Source organism: Solanum stenotomum, chromosome 1, assembly GCF_019186545.1.
Source record: "Solanum stenotomum isolate F172 chromosome 1, ASM1918654v1, whole genome shotgun sequence".
Classification (NCBI taxonomy): Eukaryota; Viridiplantae; Streptophyta; class Magnoliopsida; order Solanales; family Solanaceae; genus Solanum; species Solanum stenotomum.
The window spans coordinates 24,654,742-24,670,232 of record NC_064282.1 but is presented as its reverse complement, the minus strand read 5'-3'; the positions used below and the strand labels follow the sequence as shown (position 1 = coordinate 24,670,232).

General features: G+C 31.0%; 1 protein-coding gene and 1 long non-coding RNA gene across 2 annotated transcripts; one reads left to right on the top strand and one right to left on the bottom strand.

Moving 5' to 3' along the window:
• The first annotated feature begins 3,357 nt into the window (after positions 1-3,357).
• Positions 3,358-4,364, top strand: LOC125853701 (probable ubiquitin-conjugating enzyme E2 25). The gene has a single exon (XM_049533435.1). It carries the CDS (start codon positions 3,458-3,460, stop codon positions 4,310-4,312), a length of 855 nt encoding a protein of 284 aa, XP_049389392.1. The 5' UTR covers positions 3,358-3,457; the 3' UTR covers positions 4,313-4,364.
• Positions 4,365-4,554: 190 nt separating this feature from the next.
• LOC125853702 (uncharacterized) lies at positions 4,555-7,718 on the bottom strand. The gene is made up of 3 exons (XR_007445204.1): positions 7,346-7,718; positions 5,319-5,500; positions 4,555-4,713 (listed from the first exon to the last, which is right to left on the bottom strand). It is a non-coding gene; the product is annotated as an uncharacterized LOC125853702 (long non-coding RNA).
• Between the last annotated feature and the right edge of the window lie 7,773 nt (positions 7,719-15,491).

The window sequence follows — 15,491 nt, the reverse complement described above, 5'->3', positions numbered from 1 at the left end:
TATGATACTGTATACATATATCAAAATGTATTTTTATATAAGGAATTTTTTTTTTTTTTTGCATTCAACAAAGATCAATTCAGAAATGACAAAAAAACAAAATTTAAGAGTTTGTTACATGTGATGAACATAAAAACGACTCAATCATACCTAACCAAATATTAAATAAGTGTCTTTGGATTGATCAAACTCTCGTTGAAAGTGACTATATTAATCATGTCACCACGTTTAACCAATGAATCACACCATAACCGAAATCTTCCTTTGAATGTCCTGAATGAATCACGTATTATATCGCGGCACTGAAATAGTACATCACCATCTGCAAACCTATAAACAGGTTTGACTATAGAAAGAAGGGCAATTTTTATTTTAAATAATTGAGTCCAAGATTCCTTGACACCGTAGTCTTTTATTCCCCACAATGTAAAAGCATGCTCCCCATCAACCTTACAAGAAGAAGAAAAGCAAACCATTCCATCTAATATTGAAACATGAAAGTCCCCGGAGACAGCATGGGAAAGATAAGAGGACATTTGCTCTGAGAATGGTAAAATTGTATATACCTCATTTGAAATATTGAATGAACCTACACAAAGACGCCAAGTAACCCAATGAAATGCTCCATGTACAAATGACAAAGGATCCTCAAAACCGAACGGATCCTCCCTAGTTGTAAATAAGAGAGGTGACTCAATATAAACATTTCTCCAAGAACCACTTTTTAGTGCGAGAATTCCACATTGTAATTGTGAATTGCAAGTATCTTATAGTCATGAGTAGTTGGGTCATATCCAAATCCAAAAGTAGAATTTTTTAATCCAAATATCGGAAAAGGAATATGTACTGATTCTCTTGTTGAGGGGTTCCACAACAAGAGAAGCTCATGATTGTGTCTATTAGGAAGTCGGATGAGAACCAATCCATCACAAGAACCACATAGTATATGAAAACATGTATCGTCTGAAGTGAGATAATCAATATTTTGTAGGTCGTCAGGGGAGGATAAAGAAGAAGTAGAATATAAGTTATGAACATTCTGAGGGCGACGGAAGTTGGTATAAGCAAGAAGAAATCATAGGGAATTGACATTATGCTTCAATCTAAAGTAAGGATCGGATGTTATATTCCAAGATTTTGCAACACATTTGAATCGTAAAAGAGATCGCACGGGCAAACAAGTGAGGATCTGTCTTAGTAAGTCTTGTTGGGAAATAATTGATCCCTGAGAATTATCCATCTCCACAATGCGGCAAGTATGAATTGATTTCTTCTTTTTCTTTTGTTGGCATCTGGAAAGATTGAACTTTTTGATATTTACTTTGACTATATTCTTCTTCGTCATCCATGCCATTGGTGTCATCCTTGGAGCTTCTCGATTTGCTAATGTTCCCCTCACCGACTTCATCCTCTTTTGTGTCATCTTGGTATGCTGGGTTTCTCTATGGAAATCCCTCTTATTGGATCTGGAAATGCTAGAATCTTGGCTGGTTAGATGAACAGAAAGAAAGATCTACATTGCAAGGCTCAAGACGAAAACGACGGCGGCGGCGGCGGCTGCTGAGTAGGGTTTTCAAAGAGTGAGAGTTAAGGAAAAGGAATTACATGTATTGATAACTACACATTTTCATGTATTAAGAAAATCAACAATCAAGTATGCATATCTCTAACTATATTGTGCAGTTCAATATGAAGTTAGTAATGATACAAACACAGAAAATTATACAAATATTCAATTGTATGCAAAATACACGGGAACAAGTAAATACAAACTAATTGGGGAATGATAAAATACTCTTTTGGTAGTTTATGTGGTTCTTCGGGAATATATACTTTTCTTTCTTTTTAACTTTTTTGATATAGATTTTGAAATTTGAACACCATCCTTTCTGTTGAGAGAGCTTTTCCCTTGCTCTTGGTTAAGTTGTTGCATCGGTATGGGGTCATTGTGATTTTTATCAAATAATGTTATACCTCGTGTAACCTTCTTTAAAATACTAATCTTCGCCATTTTAATGGAGAAAATAAAAGGTTCAACTAAAACCCTATGAATTTGAAATTATAAACACTCTTAAACAAATACTATGAAAAAATTGAACAAGGAGAATAAATTGATGCTCTATCTGAAAAATAAGTATACCGAATTAGATGCAAAAATCGAGCAAATTATTTGATCTTGAAAAAAAATTACATTGATTTAAGCTAATGAAAGAGAAAGATTAAATCGGGGATATAGGGAGTTGTGTGCTTGTGGCCGAGAAAGACGCTTAGAAAAAGCATACTGGCATGCAAGTTTTTCTTTGCTAATTAACAGTAAAATATATTCATATATAATAATTGTTTTAAATTGTAGCTATAGACACTAAATACTTATCAATGTTAGCTATATTGTGTAGTTTTCCTTGGAAGGACAAAATGTCTGTAATTTATCGCACAAACAATATGTCAAGTTTTAATCATTTTAACTAAAGTATAAGTTTTGAGAAATATAACTTCTTACTTTGAACCCGTTAGTGAAGTTAATTTTGACTTCGATTAAAACTTAACTAATGATCTTCAAATGGGCTATTTGTGCACTTGACAAGCCCTAAGAAGCTTAGTACCAAGCCCAAGTGATAGTACGTTGGTCTCAATTTGCAAGTCCAACTTTGAAACTCGAAGAAAGCCCAAAAGAGAAGCTTTCTTTTCGAGAAGAAATTGACAACAGTGAAAATTTTATAATTGACATCTATAAACTATAGGACCAATAATTATAAGTTATGACATAATTTTTTATCTTTCAAGTTATAACAATAAACAATTACAATCATTATTTCAGATGACTAATTCCATTTAGTCATTTTTTAGTGTGAAGAAAATTATTTGAGTAAAAATCACCTTTACCTATCACATGTAAAAATTCACTATAATGTCCTTAAATTCAAATGGGTGAGATATTTCTCTTACCCTTAATTTTATTTTTTAACTCGAGGACACAATCTTAGAATTATAACTTGCAAATAGGAGCATTATTTGTTCGGGTGTTATTTTTGTTTTAAGCCAAAGGGGTTTCAATTTTTAAAGTAAAGTTGAAAAGGGTAAATAATTTTTAACCTTGTACATTAGGGATTCTTTGAAATAGTCCATTAAGGTTTTAGTTCAATTCAAATAACTACCTTAAATATCGATCGTTTTCTTTTTCCTGACTTAGTTGGGATTTAGGAATATTAGTATATAATTACTTATATGTAACGTTTTCTTTTTCCTGACTTAGTTGGGATTTAGGAATATTAGTATATAATTACTTATATATAGTTACATAAATCCCTATATATTTTCATTATACCTAGCAAGGCGTTGATATTGTTAGAATTATACTGAAAAATAGAATTCCTTCCAACTAAACAGGGAGGGTTTTTTCAGAGAACATAATATACAAGAAAACAATTGCTTGCTTCATAACAAGCAACACCAATCAATGGATGAGGCAAACAACAACATGTATGGGGAAATTGAAGAAATTATCGACGATATCGAACAGAGGTTTAACCAGATCAACAAATCTAGCATACTTGACTATCCTCCATATGATCATCACTTCTTCAAATATGACAGAAATTCCAAGAACATGGGATTGGAGAGCGCCTTTCGCCAACGAATCGAAAAAGAATGGCTTTTATTGGAGAACAAGCTTCCCAGTTCCATTCTTGTCAAGTCTTATGAGAAGAGGATTGACCTTATGAGGACAGTCATAGTTGGTCCACCCGATACGCCTTACGCCCATGGCCTCTTCTTTTTCGACCTACTTTTCCCAAGAAACTACCCTAATTGTCCTCCAAGAATTCATTACCATTCTTATAATCTTGACTTGAACGAATTTTTGGACCCTAAGGGTAAGGTTACACTTAGTCTATTGGAAGGTGGTAACTTTTTGACTAACTGGTATTGTGGTGTTCAAGGCAAGTGGAATCCAGAGAAATCTAACATATTGCAAGTGCTCACAGCTATTCAGACTTCAATCTTGAGTACGACACGCGTAAATCCTAGTGGTAGAGAAGGTTACAAGAAAGCATTTACCTTGACATGTAAGGGCATGATATATATGCTGAGGAGACCCCTCATGAACTTCCAAGATTTTGTAGAAGGATACTTCAGGACAAGGGCTCACTATATTCTGCTGAACTACAAGAAGCAAATGGATGGCAGTGACTTGATGGTTAATCTTTTCCATGAACTCTACAGGGCTTTTGAACAGAATGGAACCTATTGCAAGCACCATCGTTTGGTAGACCTTCCGGCAAAGGAGAAGATCAAACAGCCAAGGGTTTGTTAAGAATGTTGTAACTATCTTGAGCAACGTACTCTCTAAGCTGAAAAAACCTGGCCTGAGAAAAAAGATAGGAGTAGTAGTAGTTAATATGGTATGCGGATGAGCAGAATGTAGTTTACATAATCATTCTTTTATTTTTTTCAATGCTAGTAAATTTACCTTATTGAATCATCAATGTTTCCCAACTATTTATTGTTGAATTCCCAAATTTGGAGCAAGAAGCATACTGCACATATTTCTGATGATTATGATCAACAATTCACTTAATACATTTCATACAGCAGATGGAAATTCATTGTGGAATGAAAAAGTAATTTTTTCCTTTGATAAGTATCTGTTCTCTTTCATTTTTCCCTTCAACCCAACCCGTGTTCATGAATGTCATAGAACAGGTAAAAAGAATTCTGCAAACTTGCCAAGTTTGCTTAAATAGATAAAAGAAACACGACAAATTACCGAGTGTTATAACTAGTGTGTTGCGTCAAAAAATGAAAGTGAAATATGTTCGACTTGAAGAAGAAACCAGCTAACATCATGATAACATATCCCACTTATTATTTCACCACATAGGTACTCACACTCCCATAGGGAATACATACTCGTTAATGACTCAATTTAATATATAGCTTCGCCTAATATTGAACCTTTTAGTTTTGTTCTTGGATTCAATTGCTTCCAAAGTGTAATGTCACACTCCCATAGGGAATACATACTCGTTGATGACTCAATTTAATATAGCCTAATATTGAACTTTTTAGAGTTATTCACCTAATATTGATCCTCTTAGTCTTGTTCTTGGATTCAATTGCAACAAAAGTGTAATGAGCTGTAAAGTGATCCTGAAATCAGTTCATAGGACTGAGTACACTTTATAGTTAACATTTGGAAGTACTAAGGTAGTCTTATGCTTTATAGCAACTGTGTATTTTACAATTCAGGCTGTGAAGCAATGTATGACTATACAAAAAAGAAGAGAGAAGGATACTGAAGCATACAATGTGAGGTTTACCTCATTAAGCCTTTTCTGGATCTTACAAAGTTCACAAAACTGCTAATACCAAAATTAACCATCTTCCTCCAAAAGCAAATTTGTGAATTTGAAGTTGACTTCCACAGCCGGCAAGGGATTGAATTCTCATTAGGAAGTTATGAGTGTTTCACTTGAGCTAGCTTGGTACCATTAACATCAATCTTACCACATTTGTAAAACATCCAGTTAGTTAAGCCCCATGTAATTAAAAGGAATGGAAATCGTCATATAGAGAAGAGCATGAATCTTTAACTATTTGGAAATAGATCTTTACCCACTAAACTAAAGATGGATATATGATGAATGCATAGACTTGTTGCAACTTAACATGTGACTCTCAAATTACTGACTTATAAAGCGAAGAAGTGGAAACATCTTCCCACATCATTTTAGTGTTAAATTAAGCAAAAGTCTCAATTGGTTTAGCATCAACCTACAGCAAATCTCCTCGTTCATTCCGAAGTTAACTTACTCATCTATTGGGATCTAGAGAAAATAAAGATGACAATTAGTATCATGCTTACATTATAATTAAAACAAAAGGAAACAATGAAGAATTTGGACCAAGGAACATTCATTTAGGAAGAAAAACAAACTAGAGTTTTGAGATAAAGATACTTTGACATTGTTTACAAAAAATGCAAGTCAAGAGCCTCATATATCTGCAGCTGATTTACTATGAATTCACCATCTATTCTTATCCATTGGGTAGTTGATGCCGTTGGCATTCTACCTCCTGCTTCTCCATTCACTAATGAAGTTGTTATCATAACTGTTCCATGATTTTCGAACCTGTTCAAGCATTAGTCAACTCTTTGTGCCAAATGAGAAATGTTTATATCACGGGAGAAGTTAAAGATCAGTGTTCCTTTATTAAATTGATACTTCAAGAGACTGTATTCCCCTTATTCTCCCTCTTATTTTGGTTGAAAGGTAATGAACCTCATATATTAATGGTATAGTTGTTACCATCTGCAGTTTATTGAATAAGTGTTACTCTCAAACTGTTCACCGGAATTACCTTGGGGGCTATGTTGCTCGAACTCTTTAAAAATGGCAACGGGTACAAGTCGAATTCTCCAAAAGTAATGTATCTTTGGAGAATGCAACACGAGTGTGACTTCTTTCTTTGGAGAGTCCAAGCAACATAACTGGGAACCATGACTTAAGCAAGTGAAATATAACAATCAAAATTATTGTAACATATAGAGTGAAATTCCAAAATTGGGGCAAGGGGAACGTAGGGTGTATGCAAACCTTACCACTAACTTGTGGAGATAGAGAGATTGTTTCCGAAAGACACTTGGCTTAAGTACAACAAATCCAAGTACAAGAAAGAAGAAAACTGTGGTAAAAACATAGCAACTAACAAGGGGCACTGCAAATCCCCAAAAAAGGACCAAAAACAACAAAATATCGTGATGATGGAATAACAATAAACAACTATGATGATAGATATCACAATCAAGAACTACAATAACACCGCTAGTACAATGACAAAATGCCAACAAGCCAAGACTCTCGGAAACCAAGACACCACTCTACTATCTATTAACTTTCTACTCTAACGAGCTTTCTCCACACTTTCCTATCAAAGGTCATTGCGCGTTCTCCACACTTTCCTAACTAAGGTCATGTCCTCAGTACCATGAAATTGAGTCATGTCCGGTCTAATCAAACTCTCTCCAACACTTCTTCAGTCTACTACCTCTCTTCATACCTATTATAACCAACAGGAGTCTGTGCATCACATCTTCACATGCCCAAACCATCTAAATCAGTATTACTCAGGTCACCTAAATGAATCCTTTATATCAATTCAGATCCATAAGAAAAATAAAAAATAAAGGTTCAACAAGTTCATCCTCTACTCCCAATACATTAACTGCTAATTCATATGCAATAACTCATGCTACAAAATAGATAAATAAACACATGAATCATGGATTTCTAATCTAAAACAGAGTCCATTCGTCAAATTCAAGAGAGCAGATGCAGAGGCTTACCCATTTCCGAAGAGCTTCGTGGCTAATGCAAATGATACATGAGAATCAATCAAATCAGTATAGAGCAGGGAAACATGTGCAGTAACACAGATGGGAAAAGAGGTCAGGTCAGACTTCAGAGTCGCACCAATTTGAGAAATAGATACAAATCAAAGCGCAGATATTCGAAAAATACATATTACGAGTTTGTGCGTGAATCTAGCAAACAACAACAGTTTTCCTGATGAAAAGGGTTGTTAGATTCACGCACAAACGTGAAATATGCCTCTTCCTGATTTTCCATTTCTGGTCTGCACGAACTTCAGATAGGATAAGAAGTTTAGAGAAAAAGGGCCGATGGAAGCCGGTGTTCGGCAGTTGGCGGCTGGGTTAGTACGGCAGATACCTAATGAAGATGAGTTTGGGGATGGGAGTCTTCATACTTTTATAGGTAAATCTAATCGCCTCCACAAACTACTGCATCTCACCAGATATAACTGTGTTACCTGAGTAAGTAAAAATGTTTTTTCTCCTTTTACCTTGGATTTTACTAGATTTTGATACATTCAAATACATACTTTATATCTTAAAATATATGAAATTAAAATTAAATATAATTTATTATTCTAAATATACATGAATTCACATGACAAACAGATAACTTTGGCCATTTTCATAAACCTTCTTTTAAATTTAGTTTGATGACACTACTTTTCTAATAATATAGAAGTTGTTATAAAATAATTATCATTATTTTAAGATAATGAGAAATAATATGTGTAGTATTTTTTTCACTTACTTTTGCTTTTCTCTTTATTACAAGAAGGGGTATATATAGCTGTATATATTTAAGCACCAAGTGTAATACATAGATATTTATTTACTATATACATATATACTTTGAACACAAAATATATCATATGATTAACTAATATACGAGATTTAACATATGAATATCACCAACTTGATGTTCAAATGTTAACTTTCCTTTGTCCCCAAGTAGTTCCTTGTGAATATTTTTTCCTCTTTTCAAATCTTCACCCACTTGCTATTACCGTAAAGTATCATTTGGTACAAAGATTAATAACAAAAAAAAATTAGTAATATAGGAATTAGTAATATCAAGTTTACTTTTATCAAGTGTTTGATTTATTGTTTCTCATTTCATCTTATGTTTGAATTAGAACTCTATAAAAAATTTCTTTACAATTACACTCTTGAATTATTAAAATTCAAGGGTATAATTATAATTAAAATTCCCAAGATAGCAAGTACTTAATTATGTCATTTTGCAAGAAACCAAAATTTAGGAATTGTAAAAAGTTAAAAAGACAAAATCGTAACTAGCAAGTGTTGTGATAGAATGGATAACAACAAGATTTCACCATTTCAAGATTTCTCCATTCTTAATTAAAAATCTTGAATGTGAGCTTTATATACTAGAATTCATTGACATTATCCTGTTGCATATATAAACAAAAAATATAAATAAAAATACACTGCGTTGCTTGTACGTAAAGGAGCATGCCATTTAAAAAAAAAAATGGGGCACAAATATATAAATTAGTATCCTACTTTTATATTCTAATTTTATAGCAATTTAATTATTTATCATCACTTTCCAATCACAATCCATCAATTCTTTTTCCAGATATATTAGATGATGATAAAAGTTAAAAACAGGATAACATGAGTTGGAATGGGAATCATTTATTTCCTTTTTTTTTTATTTGCTGGGCATCATTTGTTTCCTTCATAAAATTTGAACCAAGAGCAACTACAATTTTCTTAATTACAATTCATAGCTATACTTGCTCTGTTAATAGGTGTAGCCTGTATAAATTGTATTTATTTGTGCATAATGGTTGTATCACTTGTATTTGTTAGCTTTAATTTTATTGTACTCATTCGATGTACTATATCAATTGTTACTAGTTTATATAATTTATTCATTTGTTTCTAGTTTTGCTTGTATTCATTCGTCCTATTGTATCAATTGATACTAGCTTATACAACTTGTATTCATTCGCTTTAATGTCACTTATATTCATTCATAGCTATTGCTCAATTGTTACCAACATGTATAGGTAGTATGCATTCACTTTGTCTCGTTGTATATTACTCCCTTCATTCCATATTAAGGGCCCGTTTGGCCATGCGATATGGTATCATGATATGGAATCATGAGATNTCAAGACCACTTTTAGAGTGTTCTTCCAATTTTACCCTTCATTAGTCAGTATTCAAATTAGTAATTAATTAACATTTAGTTATTTTAATCANCATAAGATTAAGACCTTTTTTTTTATTATGAAAAATCAAAAAAGTATTACTCCCTTCGTTCTCATTTATATTCACCAAATGGATTTCTACTTTATCATTTATATTCACCAAATTTAAAGTGATTATAAATTTTATTTACATATGAAACAAATGGTTCGTAGATATAAATGTGGGGTTGTTTTAACAAAATATAAACTCATGGATCAATATTGTATTAAAATATCACCATGTGATTCCATATCATGGTTTTTGGAGAATATGGTATCACCTCTCATGATATGGAATCATGAGATGGAATCAGCGTAAAATCGTATGTCCAATCGCTGATTCCATCTCACGACACCATATCGTGATATGGTATCGCATGGCCAAACGCCTACTAAGTTAATTTTTGAGGCATTTTCCATTTTTCAAATTAACTTAACTGTTCAGTTTTCAAGACCACTTTTAGAGTGTTCTTCCAATTTTACCCTTCATTAGTTAGTATTAGAATTAGTGATTAATTAATATTTAGTTATTTTAGTCATAAATTTGACAATAATTATTAATGGTAAAAATGGAAAACTAGGTTCAATTTATGTCTTAATCTACTTTTCTTAAAGGGCGTGAAACACCTCAAAAATTAACTTAATATGGAATGAAGGGAGTAAATTTTTTGGGTAAAGACCTATATATACAAAATAAGATTTATATTTACCGAATGTAGCAAGAGATTTCAATTTACCAAACATAGGTGGAAATTTTTCCAAAAACATATACGAATTAACAATTCAAATCTCGCTCATAATTTCATGTATAAAATTAGAATAAATTACATATATATAATTGTATAAATTTTGTATAAAATTCATGTTGGGTTTATGAAAAAAATCACGCTTTGAATCTCCTTCAGAATATCATGTCTGAAATCTATATAAATCTTGTATGAAATATATATATAAATAAATTTTATGTTGGTTTTAATATAATTACAACAACATTATATACAACTCGCATACAACATTATTTATAGAAATTTAAAACATCTACAACAACATACGAACTTAAAATACAATTTTTATCCAACTCATCATATAATTTTAATATAACTTCAATACAAAGTTACACAATTCCACTATAAATTTGAATTTCAACAAACTAGCGCTGAAATTCAGTTCGAATCCCACTCAAATTTAATCTAAATAGCCTGAAATTTAAGATTCAAACTCCCTTCAACATTCCAATTCTATTGCGATATCACCACTCCAAACGAACTCCGTTAACAGTACATAAATCAATTTTTAATTGAAACTTGAGCTTCAAGCTCCTTTGATGGTTAACAATGAAATAAACTCTTGCTAAACTGAAAATATCTCTAAACTAGTAACAATGTTGAAATCGTGGTTGGAAATGAGTAAAAGGAATAAATTTATGAGAATTTATTTTTCTATTTACACGCAAATTGAAAAAATAGAGATAAATCAAATCAAACATAACAATTTGAAAAGACACATTATGAGTTTGTGCATGAATCTATCAGACACCATACCCCATGATAAAAAATTATCCGGTAGATTCACGCACAAACTTAACATATGACTCTTCCTAATGAAAGAAGAAGGATTCACAAACTAAGATGAGTTAGATGGAGGAGAGTGTTTCTCCATTTATAGGTAAAAAAATCTAACCATATGTATACAACCTACTCTTGTATTCATTAAATGTCTTACTTATTTTAGTTTTCTATTTTTCTTTTCAAACTTAATTAAATATCTTTACCAGATTAATTATTTTTCTATAAATAATTTGAGGGTCTTTAACTTTAAAATATTTTCATAAGTTTTATACAGTGGAAGATTTAGAAGAAGTTTTATCAAGGGCTCATAATATTATTACCTAATTAAAATTATTTATTATTTTTGTTTTAAAGATATTTCCATTTTTAATCTTGGTAAGGGTTCATAATTTTATTACCTAAATTAAAAAATATATTCTTTTTGTTTAATGGTTTTCCCATTTTTATTCTTGGTAAGGGTGTGTAATATTATTTCCTAATTAAAAATATTAATTATTTTTATTTTTATTTTAATCCTCTGACTATAGGATTCCATCTTTTACTATCCTTCCTCTTGGTCTTATGAATTATGCCTTTTGGTGGATGAGCAAATAACTCTAATTAGAAAATAAAGCTTGGGTGATTATTTGACATTTGAACACGAGATAAATAGTACTATAAATCAAACTGTATTTGCAATATTTTCATCTCTAGGTTATTCATTTAAAGAAGGATTAAAACATGATTTTAAGGTTGGATTTATGTTTGGGAAAATTACGGAGAATAACAAACATTTAACCTATATTAGGTACTATATCTACAGTTTAAGAAAATTGTATATGCTTATCCTAGCTATTTGTATATAATTTGTGAAAAGATCATAATACAATTACCCTCTTTGTATATTGGAAGCGAAGTTTACAAACGGGGTTATGAAAAATTTCTAAATGTATAAATACAAAATTTGTATATATTTATCCTATTTGTATATTCACAAGCAAAATATACAAATTAAACGGGCAAGCGAAATAGACAAACAGGCTCCATTTGTATATACTTACCATGTTTGTATATTTGCAAACGAAATACACAAGTTGTTGCCTCCATAGCAAACGAAACTATAGTTATGGGCGTAATTATCGAAACTATAACGATAGAGTCTTATTATTTTATGTAAAAATTAGGCAAATGACATAGTATAAGAAAGAAATTACTTCCTTTCCCTACTCTTTCATTAATTACCAAAAATCCCTTTTTTAAGTGTTTTTCGGATACATAATATAGCAGCGTGGATACTTTAATTAATAACGGGCGGATACTTAAATTATTAAGTTGTTGTTATCAGTTTAATGCATTAAATAAAGGATTAAAAACCGAAATTATAATTAAAACAAAATTTATAATTGACTCCCACGAATCACGCTTACGTTTCTTCCTTCCACCAATCAATCGTTCATAATCCTCTAACTGAATTATATCTTTTTAATTTCAAATTATGAAACGTTCTCCCTGTTCTTAGAAAAAACAGTAAAAGTTTTATTCAAACAAATTTGGAACGCTATTTTGTGAAGATTCGACATGAATATTTCGATCTTGTTAAGGCATTTTAGATCATGGGAAAGCGATGTTAGATACGAACGATACAGAAGTGATGGTATAGTGGTTTGTGAAAATATTTCGTTTGTGAATCTTATTTAAGTAATCACAGCTGAATTGGGTATTGATGAATTGAAAAAAAAAACATCGAGGTCAGATACGTTGTTGAAGGAAATTTATCTCCATTGTGTATTCGGAATGATATGGGGGTGAAATTATACATAGAAATTAAGAAACATGAGGTGGGATTCAGTATGTATCATCTATACATTGATACCTCGAATAAAAGTGATGAAGAGATACAAAATTTCGATGCAACAGGTGCAATCGTGTGTGTTGAGGGTGGAAAAAGCGACACAAAGGCTCTAACCATTTTTCTCCAGTAAAAGTATCATATACGTTCTAGTTCAAAATATATTTTGTATCTGATAATAAAATATTGTTGTTTTTTATGATTTAAATCAATGTTACGATATTCAATATGTTAAAGAATACTACATATATAGAACCTTAATTGTTTTGTACCAATTGTAACATATACACAAATTTGTTATTTGATACTAAAATGTGTATCATATAAACAATAATAATTTGGATATTTTGTATTTGATACACAATAAGATATTACCACTATTTGTGATTTGCATCAAGGCTACCACATGTTTTAATAGATACTAAATAAATTGAAAATTAGTTGTGGACCCAATTATGGAATATATAGTATCAGATATTCTGTATCTGATAGTTATATTGTAGCTGCAATATTGGTGTATAAGATACATAAATTGGAAAAATAATTAAAATAGGAATACAATTTTTGACAAAAACAGTCTTCAAATTAATAATTACTTAGAAAAACAGTGTTGGAAAGGGAAGGAATATTACAAAATACTAATTAATCGTATCTTCAACACAATACTAAAACATAACTATTCTATATTAATCAGTCCACCTTCTACTGGTATAGTGTAGAAACTCTTCCGCCTTGTAGGATCATCGTTATCGCTAACATATCCCGCCTTGAACTTGTCCATACTATACTTCCATAATAGTGTTGCATATCTATTGCGAAGATAGTCACTCCGAAAACTTATAGATGGAATGTTGATTTCGTCGCTCAAATATTCAGCAAAAACAGCTACATACATTCCACAATCACTGCAAACAAAAAGTAGATACATTAAAAAAGTGAATTAAATATGTAAGTAAACAAATTATTTTACAATACTAACAGGCTATCACTTTGTTGTTGCATAATGTCTTGAGCATACTCCACCTCAAACGACTGTTGTGGACCTAACAATTCACCAGTTTCCTTGTCTTTGTACACCTCCATTGATGCCCAATCAGTTCTCCCCGTTTTATCAAAGAACCCACTATCATGAAGATAGTTTGGAAGCATTACAGACAACTACAATTACATAAATGACATTTTGCAATCACATAAATGATTTTTATCAATCATAAAAAAAGTATATGATACTAAATAACAAGAAGACATAATATATACACAAAATCAATTATATTGTATAATTCAATGTGATACAAATATAGGTTCTTTTAGGTATCATTTNGATTTATATTTACCGAATGTAGCAAGAGATTTCAATTTACCAAACATAGGTGGAAATTTTTCCAAAAACATATACGAATTAACAATTCAAATCTCGCTCATAACTTCATGTATAAAATTAGAATAAATTACATATATATAATTGTATAAATTTTGTATAAAATTCATGTTGGGTTTATGAAAAAAATCACGCTTTGAATCTCCTTCAGAATATCATGTCTGAAATCTATATAAATCTTGTATGAAATATATATATAAATAAATTTTATGTTGGTTTTAATATAATTACAACAACATTATATACAACTCGCATACAACATTATTTATAGAAATTTAAAACATCTACAACAACATACGAACTTAAAATACAATTTTTATCCAACTCATCATATAATTTTAATATAACTTCAATACAAAGTTACACAATTCCACTATAAATTTGAATTTCAACAAACTAGCGCTGAAATTCAGTTCGAATCCCACTCAAATTTAATCTAAATAGCCTGAAATTTAAGATTCAAACTCCCTTCAACATTCCAATTCTATTGAGATATCACCACTCCAAACGAACTCCGTTAACAGTACATAAATCAATTTTTAATTGAAACTTGAGCTTCAAGCTCCTTTGATGGCTAACAATGAAATAAACTCTTGCTAAACTGAAAATATCTCTAAACTAGTAACAATGTTGAAATCGTGGTTGGAAATGAGTAAAAAGAGTAAATCTATGAGAATTTATTTTTCTATTTACACGCAAATTGAAAAAATAGAGGTAAATCAAATCAAACATAACAATTTGAAAAAACACATTAATATGAGTTTGTGCGTGAATCTATCAGACACCATACCCCATGATAAAAAATCATCCGATAGATTCACGCACAAACTTAACATATGACTCTTCCTAATAAAAGAAGAAGGATTCACAAACTAAGATGAGTTAGATGGAGGAGAGTGTTTCTCCATTTATAGGTAAAAAAATCTAACCATATGTATACAACCTACTCTTGTATTCATTAAATGTCTTACTTATTTTAGTTTTCTATTTTTCTTTTCAAACTTAATTAAATATCTTTACCAGATTAATTATTTTTCTATAAATAATTTGAGGGTCTTTAACTTTAAAATATTTTCATAAGTTTTATACAGTGGAAGATTTAGAAGAAGTTTTATCAAGGGCT

Coding starts and splice junctions, on each gene's coding strand:
- LOC125853701 (XM_049533435.1), top strand. CDS start 3,458: ATGGATGAGGCAAACAACAACATGTATGGGGAAATTGAAGAAATTATC.